This window comes from Oncorhynchus keta, unplaced genomic scaffold, assembly GCF_023373465.1.
Source record: "Oncorhynchus keta strain PuntledgeMale-10-30-2019 unplaced genomic scaffold, Oket_V2 Un_scaffold_5147_pilon_pilon, whole genome shotgun sequence".
Taxonomy (NCBI): Eukaryota; Metazoa; Chordata; class Actinopteri; order Salmoniformes; family Salmonidae; genus Oncorhynchus; species Oncorhynchus keta.
Window position 1 is genome coordinate 540210 of NW_026290952.1, and position 13919 is coordinate 554128.

At 43.8% G+C, this 13919-nt stretch overlaps 1 protein-coding gene across 2 annotated transcripts in view; it reads left to right on the plus strand.

Moving 5' to 3' along the window:
- The window catches only part of LOC118381157 (Krueppel-like factor 7), a 96314-nt gene extending 82932 nt beyond the window's left edge, over window positions 1-13382 (plus strand). For both annotated transcript variants that reach the window (XM_052516562.1, XM_052516561.1), the window contains 2 exons: window positions 8953-9076; window positions 12508-13382. In XM_052516562.1, coding sequence (XP_052372522.1) covers window positions 8953-9076; window positions 12508-12559 — 176 coding nt within the window. In that variant the 3' untranslated portion in view covers window positions 12560-13382. The remainder of the gene's footprint in view (window positions 1-8952; window positions 9077-12507) is intronic.
- Window positions 13383-13919: the final 537 nt, after the last annotated feature.

The window sequence follows — 13919 nt, forward strand, 5'->3', positions numbered from 1 at the left end:
TAGTCTCTCAAAGCACTTCATGATGACGGAAGTGAGTGCTACGGGGCGGTAATCGTTTAGCTCAGTTACCTTAGCCTCCTTTGAACAGGAACAATGGTGGCCCTCTTGAAGCATGTGGGGACAGCAGACTGGTATAGGGATTGATTGAATATGTCCGTAAACACGTGACATGCTGGCTCTAAAAGCACAGGGTCACTGTTACAGCTAGCTGAAATAGTTACTTTAGCCACTGACAGCACCAAGACAGGGACCGAGCACTGAGGAGGAGAGGTAGGAACACTTCAGTCTGAGACATAGTGCCATGGGCCTCCACTCGTTCAATCATCAGGACATGACTTAAGAGACGGTGTTACTCAAACCCCTCTTTTCTTCACTTGTTATTCCCATAAATGACTGACAGAGAAGAGATTAACAATAGAGCTGGAATCAAGCAGACTTTGTGGAAATTACACGTCCCTGCAGTGAGTTTTATGAATGGAGGTTTGAACGCAGATAAGGAATTGTGCAATTCGATTTTGAAGAGGGGAAGAGTAAAACACGTCCCTCTCTGTCCTGCCTCCTCCCCTCCTCTCTCTGTCTCCTCCATCTCTCCCTTTCTCTCACACACACCCACACACTCTCCCTCTCTGTCCTGCCTCCTCCCCTCCTCTCTCTGTCTCCTCCATCTCTCCCTTTCTCTCACACACATGCACACACACCCACACTCTCCCTCTCTGTCCTGCCTCCTCCCCTCCTCTCTCTGTCTCCTCCATCTCTCCCTTTCTCTCACACACACCACACACTCTCCCTCTCTGTCCTGCCTCCTCCCCTCTCTCTCTGTCTCCTCCATCTCTCCCTTTCTCTCACACACACCCACACACTCTCCCTCTCTGTCCTGCCTCCTCCCCTCCTCTCTCTGTCTCCTCCATCTCTCCCTTTCTTTCACACACACCCACACACTCTCCCTCTCTGTCCTGCCTCCTCCCCTCCTCTCTCTGTCTCCTCCATCTCTCCCTTTCTCTCACACACACCACACACTCTCCCTCTCTGTCCTGCCTCCTCCCCTCCTCTCTCTGTCTCCTCCATCTCTCCCTTTCTTTCACACACACCCACACACTCTCCCTCTCTGTCCTGCCTCCTCCCTTCCTCTCTCTGTCTCCTCCATCTCTCCCTTTCTTTCACACACATGCACACACACCCACACACTCTCCCTCTCTGTCCTGCCTCCTCCCTTCCTCTCTATGTCTCCTCCATCTCTCCCTTTCTCTCACACACACCCACACACTCTCCCTCTCTATCCTGCCTCCTCCCTTCCTCTCTCTGTCTCCTCCATCTCTCCCTTTCTCTCACACACATGCACACACACCCACACACTCTCCCTCTCTGCTCATATAAAGGGAGCCAGCATTGACTAGTGTAACAGTAAACTTGTAGGAGTGAGTAGTACTGGTCTGTAAAGTGCTTTCCCAGTGCCCCCATAATGACCTCAGAGACCACGATACCCCGGTCCATCTCCAGCTAATGGAGGAAATGCAGTTAACCACAACTCAGCCACCTGAGAGGCTGGGTTGTGTGTGTGTGTTGCTAGGCAACCATAGCGTATCAATGGAGGAGTGTGTAGCTGGAGTGGTTATCTTCTGTGCTCTAGGCACTGGTCTCAGCCTGTATCGATGCTGTCTCCACTATGCCTCCCCCCTCACAACCACCACACCCCCTACCCCCATCAAGAATGTACAGCGTTACAGTGCAGGTTGCTAGGCAACTGCATTCTCTTCTGCCAGCGTGAGTGGTAATTGGCTTGTGGCACAGCGGCGTGTGCTGCCAATGCCAGATCCAGCCAGCTGCACTAGCTGCCTCCTCCTCGTGTTTCATCCCTTACCCGGTTGCTAGGAGACTGAGTCAGGCATCCATGCCTCCCGGGACTATAATTGGCCGGTGTGAGGAAGGGAGGGAGTGGGCCAGACCTAAATCTGCCTCTCTTGTTTTTAAGGCTAGAGGAGAGGAGAGGGGAGGATATGGCTTGAGGAGAGGAAAGGAGAGGAGAGGAGAGGAGAGGAGAGGAGAGGAGAGGAGAGGAGAGGGCTACAGGAGAGGAAATTACAGAGGGGAGGATGGGGCTAGAGGAGAGGAAAGGACAGAGGAAAGGAGAGGAGAGGGGAGGATGGGGCTACAGGAGAGGAAAGGACAGAGGGGAGGATGAGGCTAGAGGAGAGGAAAGGACAGAGGAAAGGAGAGGAGAGGGGAGGATGGGGCTACAGGAGAGGAAAGGACAGAGGGGAGGATGAGGCTACAGGAGAGGAAAGGACAGAGGAGAGGAGAGGATGGGGCTACAGGAGAGGAAAGGACAGAGGAGAGGATAGGGCTAGAGGAGAGGAAAAGACAGAGGAGAGGGGAGGATGGGGCTACAGGAAAGGAAAGGACAGAGGAAAGGACAGAGGAGAGGATGGGGCTACAGGAAAGGAAAGGACAGAGGGGAGGATGGGGCTAGAGGAGAGGAAATGACCGAGGGGAGGATGGGGCTAGAAGAGAGGAAAGGACAGAGGAGAGGGGAGGATGGGGCTACAGGAGAGGAAATGACAGATGAGAGGATGGGGCTAGAGGAGAGGAAAGGACAGAGGAGAGGAGAGGATGGGGCTACAGGAGAGGAAAGGACAGAGGAGAGGATAGGGCTAGAGGAGAGGAAAAGACAGAGGAGAGGGGAGGATGGGGCTACAGGAGAGGAAGGGACAGAGGAGAGGAGAGGATGGGGTTAGAGGAGAGGAAAGGACAGAGGAGAGGAGAGGATGGGGCTACAGGAGAGGAAATGACAGATGAGAGGATGGGGCTAGAGGAGAGGAAAAGACAGAGGAGAGGGGAGGATGGGGCTACAGGAGAGGAAGGGACAGAGGAGAGGAGAGGATGGGGCTAGAGGAGAGGAAAGGACAGAGGGGAGGATGCGGCTTGAGGAGAGGAAAGGACAGAGGGGAGGGTGGGGCTAGAGGAGAGGAAATGACAGAGGAGAGGATGGGGCTAGAGGAGAGGAGAGGACAGAGGAGAGGGGAGGGGAGGATGGGGCTAGAGGAGAGGAAAGGACAGAGGAGAGGAGAGGAAAGGACAGAGGAGAGGAGAGGAGAGGAGAGGAGAGGAGAGGAGAGGAGAGGAGAGGAGAGGAGAGGAGAGGATGGGGCTAGAGGAGAGGAAAGGACAGAGGAGAGGAGAGGGGAGGATGGGGCTAGAGGAGATTAAAGGACAGAGGAGAGGAAAGGACAGAGGAGAGGATGGGGCTAGAGGAGAGAGGAGGATGGGGCTCGAGGAGAGGGCAGAGGAGGATGGGGCTAGAGGAAAGGACAGAGGAGGATGGAACTAGAGGAGAGGAAAGGACAGGTGAGAGCGGAGGATGGGGCTAGAGGAAAGGACAGAGGAAGAGAGGAGAGGAGAGGACAGAGGAGGAGAGGGAAGGACAGAGGAGGATGGGGCTAGAGGAGAGAGGAGGATGGGCTAGAGGAGTGGGGAGGATGGGGCTAGAGGGGCAGAGGAGCATGGGGCTAGAGGAGAGGGGAGGATGGGGCTAGAGGAGAGGGGAGGATGGGGCTAGAGGAGAGGGGAGGTTGGGGCTGGAGGAGAATGGAGGATGGGGCTAGAGGAGAGGGAGGATGGGGCTAGAGGAGAGGGGAGGATGGGGCTAGAGGAGAGGGGAGGATGGGGCTAGAGGAGAGAGGAGGATGGGGCTAGAGGAGAGGGGAGGATAGGGTAAATGTGAACCTGTTTTGGGGAATGAGTTGGATGTGAGTGATAAGTATTCTGTTACACACCTTGTACCTCTGTTACCCACCACAAAGCTAGCCTGTAAAGATAAGAATGGGCTTTCTTACCAACCACTCAGCTAGCCTCTAAATATAAGAATGTCCTCTGTTACCAACCACTCAGCTAGCCTCTAAAGATAAGAATGGCCTCTGTTACCAACCACTCAGCTAGCCTCTAAAGATAAGAATGGCCTCTGTTACCAACCACTCAGCGAGCCTCTAAAGATATGAATGCCTCTGTTGCCTACCACTCAGCTAGCCTCTAAAGATAAGAATGGCCTCTGTTACCTACCTCTCAGGTAGCCTCTAAAGATAAGAATGGCCTCTGTTGCCTACCACTCAGCTATCCTCTAAGATAAGAATGGCCTCTGTTACCTACCACTCAGCTAGCCTCTAAAGATAAGAATGGCCTCTGTTACCTACCACTCAGCTAGCCTCTAAAGATAAGAATGGCCTCTGTTACCAACCACTCAGCGAGCCTCTAAAGATATGAATGCCTCTGTTGCCTACCACTCAGCTAGCCTCTAAAGATAAGAATGGCCTCTGTTACCTACCTCTCAGGTAGCCTCTAAAGATAAGAATGGCCTCTGTTGCCTACCACTCAGCTATCCTCTAAGATAAGAATGGCCTCTGTTACCAACCACTCAGCTAGCCTCTGAATATAAGAATGGCCTCTGTTACCAACCACTCAGCTAGCCTCTAAAGATAAGAATGGCCTCTGTTGCCTACCACTCAGCTATCCTCTAAGATAAGAATGGCCTCTGTTACCAACCACTCAGCTAGCCTCTGAATATAAGAATGGCCTCTGTTACCAACCACTCAGCTAGCCTCTGAATATAAGAATGGCCTCTGTTACCAACCACTCAGCTAGCCTCTGAATATAAGAATGGCCTCTGTTGCCTACCACTCAGCTAGCCTCTGAATATAAGAATGGCCTCTGTTACCAACCACTCAGCTAGCCTCTGAATATAAGAATGGCCTCTGTTACCAACCACTCAGCTAGCCTCTGAATATAAGAATGGCCTCTGTTACCTACCACTCAGCTAGCCTCTGAATATAAGAATGGCCTCTGTTACCAACCACTCAGCTAGCCTCTGAATATAAGAATGGCCTCTGGTATTTTAAGTAGTTGAGTAGTGAATTCCTTATGGACAACATCAGAGTAACACCAAAGAAGGCTGGCCCCAAGAGGAAGAGGGGGCTAGTCCTCCTAAATATATCTTCACCTGCTGACACACGTCATCCCATTTGCTTTATTATGGTAATGTACCTTTCCGTTCTCCAGCAGCTCGGTTGGGGAGATAGCAGGCAGGTCATTATAAAAGCACTGCAAACCACAAAATGCTTCCTTCCTTTCTTAATTGCATTCTGAAAGCTGATGAAGCAAGTGTTATGTGGATTGGATGGAGCTCTTGAAGAGATATAAAACGTGTGACAACTGCTGGAACAAACCGTGCCTCATTAAACCATCCAAACACACCGGGGAGCTATTATATATATTGTATAAGTTATATTATAGTATATATATTATATAAGTTATATTATAGTATATATATTATATAAGTTATATTCTAGTATATATATTATATAAGTTATATTATAGTATATATATTATATAAGTTATATTATAGTATATATATTATATAAGTTATATTCTAGTATATATATTATATACGTTATATTATAGTATATATATTATATACGTTATAGTATATATATTATATAGGCTATATTATATAAGTTATATTATAGTATATATATTATATAGGCTATATTATATAAGTGATATTATAGTATATATATTATATAAGTTATATTATAGTATATATATTATATAAGTTATATTATAGTATATATATTATATACGTTATATTATAGTATATATATTATATACGTTATAGTATATATATTATATAGGCTATATTATATAAGTTATATTATAGTATATATATTATATAGGCTATATTATATAAGTGATATTATAGTATATATATTATATAAGTTATATTATAGTATATATATTATATAAGTTATATTCTAGTATATATATTATATACGTTATATTATAGTATATATATTATATACATTACATTACATTTACATTTAAGTCATTTAGCAGACGCTCTTATCCAGAGCGACTTACAAATTGGTGCATTCACCTTATGACATCCAGTGGAACAGCCACTTTACAATAGTGCATCTAAATATTTTAAGGGGGGTGAGAAGGATTACTTATCCTATCCTAGGTATTCCTTAAAGAGGTGGGGTTTCAGGTGTCTCCGGAAGGTGGTGATTGACTCCGCTGTCCTGGCGTCGTGAGGGAGTGTGTTCCACCATTGGGGAGCCAGAGCAGCGAACAGTTTTGACTGGGCTGAGCGGGAACTGTACTTCCTCAGTGGTAGGGAGGCGAGCAGGCCAGAGGTGGATGAACGCAGTGCCATTGTTTGGGTGTAGGGCCTGATCAGAGCCTGGAGGTACTGAGGTGCCGTTCCCCTCACAGCTCCGTAGGCAAGCACCATGGTCTTGTAGCGGATGCGATGGATGGATATACGTTATATTATAGTATATATATTATATAAGTTATATTCTAGTATATATATTATATAAGTTATATTATAGTATATATATTATATACGTTATATTATAGTATATATATTATATACGTTATAGTATATATATTATATAGGCTATATTATATAAGTGATATTATAGTATATATACTATATAGGCTATATTATGTAAGTTATATTATAGTATACTGTATATATATATTAAATAGGTTATATTATATATATTATATAGGTTATATAAGTTACATTATAGTATATATATATTATATAGGTTATATTAAATATATTATATATTTTATATTATATAAGTTATATTATAGTATATATATTATATAGGTTATATTAAATATATTATATAGGCTATATTATATATATTATATAGGTTATATTATATATATTATATAGGTTATATAAGTTACATTATAGTATATATATATTATATAGGTTATATTATATATTATATAGGCTATATTATATATATTATATAGGTTATATTATATATATTATATAGGCTATATTATATACGCTATATTATAGTATATATATTATATAGGTTATATGGTATTTTATATATTATATAGGTTATATTATATAAGTTATATTATAGTATATTATATAGGTTATATTATATATATTATATAGGCTATATCATATAAGTTATATTATAATATATATATATTACATAGGTTATATTATATAGGATATATTATATAAGTTATATTATAGTATATATATTATATAGGCTATATTATATAAGTTATATTATAGTATATATATTATATAGGCTATATTATATAAGTTATATTATAGTATACTGTATATATATTAAATAGGTTAGATTATATTATATATATTATATAGGTTATATTATATGTTATAGTATATAGATGATTTTATATAAGTTATATAATATAAGTTATATTATAGTATATAGATTATATTATATTATGTAGGTTATATTATAGTATATATATTATATAGGTTATATAATATAAGTTATATTATAGTATATAGAGGATATTATATTATGTAGGTTATATTATAGTATGTAGATGATATTATATAGGTTATATTATACTATATATATATTATATTATAAAGGTTATGTTATATAAGTTATATTATAGTATATAGATGATATTATATAGGTTATATTATAGTATATATATTATATAGGTTATATTATAGTATTTATAATATAGTATATATATATATTATATAGGTTATATTATAGTATATATATTATATAGGTTATATTATAGTATTTATAATATAGTATATATATATATATATATATATATATATATATATATTATATAGGTTATATTATAGTATATAGATTATATATAGTGTTGTAGACTAGTACAAACCAACAAACACTGACACACATGTCATCAACTACTTAAAAGCTTTGCCCTCCTGAGTGGCACAGCGGTCTAAGGCACTGCATCGCGGTGCTAAAGGTGGTCACTACAGATCCGGGTTCGATCCCAGGCTGATGCACACAAGGCTGATGCACACAATTGGCCCAGCGTCGTCCGGGTTAGGACAGGGTTTTTCCTTGTGATGTCTCTATGAGACTGTATTTAGTCTGATGTCTCTATGAGACTGTATTTAGTCTGATGTCTCTATGAGACTTTATTTAATCTGATGTCTCTATGAGACTGTATTTAGTCTGATGTCTGTGTTATGCGGTCTAGTTGGGATGATTGGTGGATGTGTGTGACATCTCCTTAGAGAGGGAGGCAGCTGGCAGATTGTAAATATAGAGTAACTCCCATTAAGCAACACCATTGGCCTAATTACTACACACCTCCCACCAGTATCCCTGCCCCTCTCCTCCTCCTCTTCTCCTCCTTTTCGTTTCTGCCCGTTCAGCAGGATAAGAGACCACTGGGAACTCCTCCACATCCATGAAAACACACTACACACACACACACACACACACACCTAACATGTAATGTAATGTGTGTCTCTCTCTCTCACACACACACACACACACACACACACACACACACACACACACACACACACACACACACACACACACACACACACACACACACACACACACACACACACACACACAGGGGCAGACTGGCACCAGAATCAGCCATGGCGTTTCTAACACAGCGGCTCATGTTTTCCTTAAGACGCCCATTATTTGAGAAATTATTATTTTGCGCAAAAAAAACCCAAGTCAGATAGGCCCAATGGGCAAAAAATGGACCAGCTCTTCTGGCATTTGCCCGAAATGCCAGATGGCCAGTCTGCTGCTACAGACACACACACTCCTAAATGGAAGTCTCCTATCAACTTAGCTGCATGTGAAACACAGTACGGTGGGAATATGCCCCCATCTAGTTGACTGAGCCCAATGTTAATGTTTGATTTGATGGTGCCATGCAGCCGCTCTGTACAACGTCGATCCTGTTCATCATAAACTCTAATGGTTATATCACTTTACCCAGGTGGTAATAATCAGGCTCTAATACGTGAGATGGGGGCGGTGGGATTGGTGGATGCTTGCTATAACCATCCGTATGATTGGTGGATAAGTGTTAAACATGCGTGTGATTGGTGAATGAGTACTGAACAGGAGTGTTTGTTCCTGTCCTCAGGTGAGAAGCCCTACAAGTGCTCATGGGAGGGCTGTGAGTGGCGGTTCGCCCGGAGCGATGAGCTGACGAGACACTACCGCAAACACACGGGTGCAAAGCCTTTTAAGTGTGACCACTGTGACAGGTATGTCAAAACACAAGGGCATCACACACACACACAGACACACACACATACACACACAACCAGACACACACACACACACACACACACACACACACACACACACACACACACACACACACACACACACACACACACACACACACACACACACACACACACACACACACACACACACACACACACACAGACACACACACACACACACACACACACACACACACACACACAGACACACGCACACAAACAGACACACACACAGACACACACACACACACACACACACACACACACAGAGACACACACACACACAGACACACGCACACACACAGACACACACACACACAGACACACACACACACAGACACACACACACACACGCAGCAACACAAGCCTGTTAAGTGTATCGACTCTGAAGGCGAGGCATGCGTTACTCACGCTCAGTGTTTGGCAAGGCAGTTACAGTACTTAACAGGCTGATGCAGCCAGCCCTAGTAAGCAACACTGTAGAACAGGGCATATAGTAGTGATGTTAAGTCCAGACCATAAAGATCAGAAAGGCACCCTTCATGTTGGGAGGACTTGAACGCCTTAAAAGAGGCCTAAAAAAAAGACTACAAAAATGAACTTTACTAAGAAATTCATTTCAGGGTCCGGTCTAGGTTCCAATGTGTTTGCATTCTGCTCCCAACTGTTTGATTTGTTTTGATAAGGATGTATTTTAGCCCTCCAGGAGCTGGTCTTCCAGTCCTTAAGAAATGTATAAAAACAACTGAAGCGTAGTAAAAACACGAACAGAGATCCACTGTCCAACTGTTCAGAACCCTCAGGTTATACTGTTGTCTCAAGGAGCCTATATTACCATGACAACTGTTCAGAACCCTCAGGTTATACTGTTGTCTCAAGGAGCCTATATTACCATGACAACTGTTCAGAACCCTCAGGTTATACTGTTGTCTCAAGGAGCCTATATTACCATGACAACTGTTCTGAACCCTCAGGTTATACTGGTGTCTCAAGGAGCCTATATTACCATGACAACTGTTCTGAACCCTCAGGTTATACTGGTGTCTCAAGGAGCCTATATTACCATGACAACTGTTCTGAACCCTCAGGTTATACTGGTGTCTCAAGGAGCCTATATTACCATGACAACTGTTCTGAACCCTCAGGTTATACTGTTGTCTCAAGGAGCCTATATTACCATGACAACTGTTCTGAACCCTCAGGTTATACTGGTGTCTCAAGGAGCCTATATTACCATGACAACTGTTCTGAACCCTCAGGTTATACTGGTGTCTCAAGGAGCCTATATTACCATGACAACTGTTCTGAACCCTCAGGTTATACTGGTGTCTATAGGAGACTATATTACCATGACAACTGTTCTGAACCCTCAGGTTATACATTTGTCTATAGGAGACTATATTACCATGACAACTGTTCAGAACCCTCAGGTTATACTGTTGTCTCAAGGAGCCTATATTACCATGACAACTGTTCTGAACCCTCATGTTATACTGGTGTCTCAAGGAGCCTATATTACCATGACAACTGTTCTGAACCCTCAGGTTATACTGGTGTCTATAGGAGACTATATTACCATGACAACTGTTCTGAACCCTCAGGTTATACTGGTGTCTATAGGAGACTATATTACCATGACAACTGTTCTGAACCCTCAGGTTATACATTTGTCTATAGGAGACTATATTACCATGACAACTGTTCAGAACCCTCAGGTTATACTGTTGTCTCAAGGAGCCTATATTACCATGACAACTGTTCAGAACCCTCAGGTTATACTGGTGTCTATAGGAGACTATATTACCATGACAACTGTTCAGAGCCCTCAGGTTATTCTTTTTTTATAGGAGACTATATTACCATGACAACGTGTGAGGAGCTTGGGGCACCAGTGTTTACCTCATCTTGTCTTAGCTGTACAGTAATACAGTATGTTGATGTTCACAACAACACCTCATCTGTGTGTCACCTCACCTGCCTGTCCTGTGTGTCCAACAACTCCATTCATCCAGACGTATGAGTCAGACAGGGACCTGTGTGTCCAACAACTCCATTCATCCAGACGTATGAGTCAGACAGGGACCTGTGTGTCCAACATCTCCATTCATCCAGACAGGGACCTTGTGTGTCCAACATCTCCATTCATCCAGACGTATAAGTCAGACAGGACCTGTTTGTCCAACATCTCCATTCATCCAGACGTATAAGTCAGACAGGACCTGTGTGTCTAACATCTCCATTCATCCAGACGTATGAGTCAGACAGGACCTGTTTGTCCAACATCTCCATTCATCCAGACGTATGAGTCAGACAGGACCTGTTTGTCCAACATCTCCATTCATCCAGACGTATGAGTCAGACAGGACCTGTTTGTCCAACATCTCCATTCATCCAGACGTAGGAGTCAGACAGGGACCTGTGTGTCCAACATCTCCATTCATCCAGACGTAGGAGTCAGACAGGGACCTGTGTGTCCAACATCTCCATTCATCCAGACGTAGGAGTCAGACAGGGACCTGTGTGTCCAACATCCATCTCCATTCATCCAGACGTATGAGTCAGACAGGACCTGTTTGTCCAACATCTCCATTCATCCAGACGTATGAGTCAGACAGGACCTGTGTGTCCAACATCTCCATTCATCCAGACGTATGAGTCAGACAGGACCTGTTTGTCCAACATCTCCATTCATCCAGACATATGAGTCAGACAGGACCTGTGTGTCTAACATCTCCATTCATCCAGAAGTATGAGTCAGGCATAAATATTTCCTTATTTGTATCAATGAGGAAAGTAAAGAAGAAAAAGTAATGAATATGATTGAATAAAATCTACATATTTAGTACATAATGTGATTTCATGTTTTATTCTGTTGACGTGGGTCTCGAACAAATATATCAGTCCAATTTCAATATGTTGTACTAATTTAGTTCTAATGTTGTTTGTGTTGCATTTCTTATACAGGCAGACAGCTCAACTAATTGTGCCTTAATGGTAGAAGAAACGTTGTCTGTGTTGCATCTCTTATACAGGCAGACAGCTCAACTAATTGTGCCTTAATGGTAGAAGAAACGTTGTCTGTGTTACATCTCTTATACAGGCAGACAGCTCAACTAATTGTGCCTTAATGGTAGAAGAAACGTTGTTCGTGTTACATCTCCATCACTGGTTGAACAGATCCATGTACAGATTCCATTCCTATTCAGAATGCAGCTGCAGTCATTACCAGCCCTGTTGAACATGTGGATTGAAATGTTGATTATGAATTACATGTTTAATTGCATGTGCATTAGAATTGCCTTGACTCACTAGCGGCTAGCTAACAGCAGCAGTTAGACTGTTGACTCAACAATAGTTCCTCCTACCATGGCAACAAGCTAACGACATCATTTCTGTCCGTTCTGCAGGTGTTTCTCACGGTCGGACCATTTGGCGCTACACATGAAAAGGCATATCTGAGGAGGTGGAGGGAGAAGAGGAGGAGAGCGAGAAGAGGAGAGGTGAAGATGGAGGTGAACGTCACGCCTGTCTCTGTTGTGTTGAAAAGGGAGAGAGAGAGTTCAATCAAAATCTTGGTTGCATCAGATCAAGGATCGGCTCAGCCTTGGGAGACATGGGAGAGCAAGACAAACGGACAGGGTCTGTGGGGCTGCATTGGGCACGTAATCATGGTGTTTGTGTACAGACAGATAAACAGACAGTCTGGTCTAATGTTGTTCCCAAAGCAGCTCTGCCTCACCCGAGTCCTGGAAATCTGATACTGCCAGATTGGGATTCTGCCTGGAGACAGTAACACAATACCGGCTCACGCTTGTGTCGTATAAAGAGTAAAAGAGTTGTCGTCCCATTTTCTGTTGCTCTTTCAAAGGTTATCTTTGGACAACTGCAAACAACCACAGGACAAGGCTACTTTGCGAAGCCAACCCAGTCAAACTCCTCTTGTAAGGAGTCAAAGGTCAACCGGAAGACATTGACCCAGTCCCTGGTCAGACAACTGATGACCACATTGAACTATAATATTCATACTCCTATTCTCCAGATGCACTCCTCTCTGCCTCCTCTCTGTCTCCTCTCTCTCCTCTCTGCCTCCTCTCTGTCTCCTCTCTGTCTCCTCTCTGTCTCCTCTCTGCCTCCTCTCTGTCTCCTCTCTGTCTCCTCTCTGTCTCCTCTCTGCCTCCTCTCTGTCTCCTCTCTGTCTCCTCTCTGTCTCCTCTCTGTCTCCTCTCTGTCTCCTCTCTGCCTCCTCTCTGTCTCCTCTCTGTCTCCTCTCTGTCTCCTCTCTGTCTCCCTCTCTGTCTGCCTCTCTGCCTCTCTGTCTCCTCTCTGCTCTCTGCCTCTCTGTCTCCTCTCTGTCTCCTCTCTGTCTCCTCTCTGTCTCCTCTCTGTCTCCTCTCTGTCTCCTCTCTGTCTCCTCTCTGTCTCCTCTCTGTCTCCTCTCTGTCTCCTCTCTGTCTCCTCTCTGTCTCCTCTGTCTCCTCTCTGTCTCCTCTCTGTCTCCTCTCTGTCTCCCTCTCTGTCTCCTCTCTGTCTCCTCTCTGTCTCCTCTCTGTCTCCTCTCTGTCTCCTCTCTGCCTCCTCTCTGTCTCCTCTCTGTCTCCTCTCTGTCTCCTCTCTGTCTCCTCTCTGTCTCCGCTCTGCCTCTCTGTCTCCTCTCTGCTCTGCCTCCTCTCTGTCTCCTCTCTGTCTCCTCTCTGTCTCCTCTCTGTCTCCTCCTCTCTGTCTCCTCTCTGCCTCCTCTCTGCCTCCTCTCTGTCTCCTCTCTGTCTCCTCTCTGTCTCCTCTCTGTCTCCTCTCTGTCTCCTCTCTGTCTCCTCTCTGT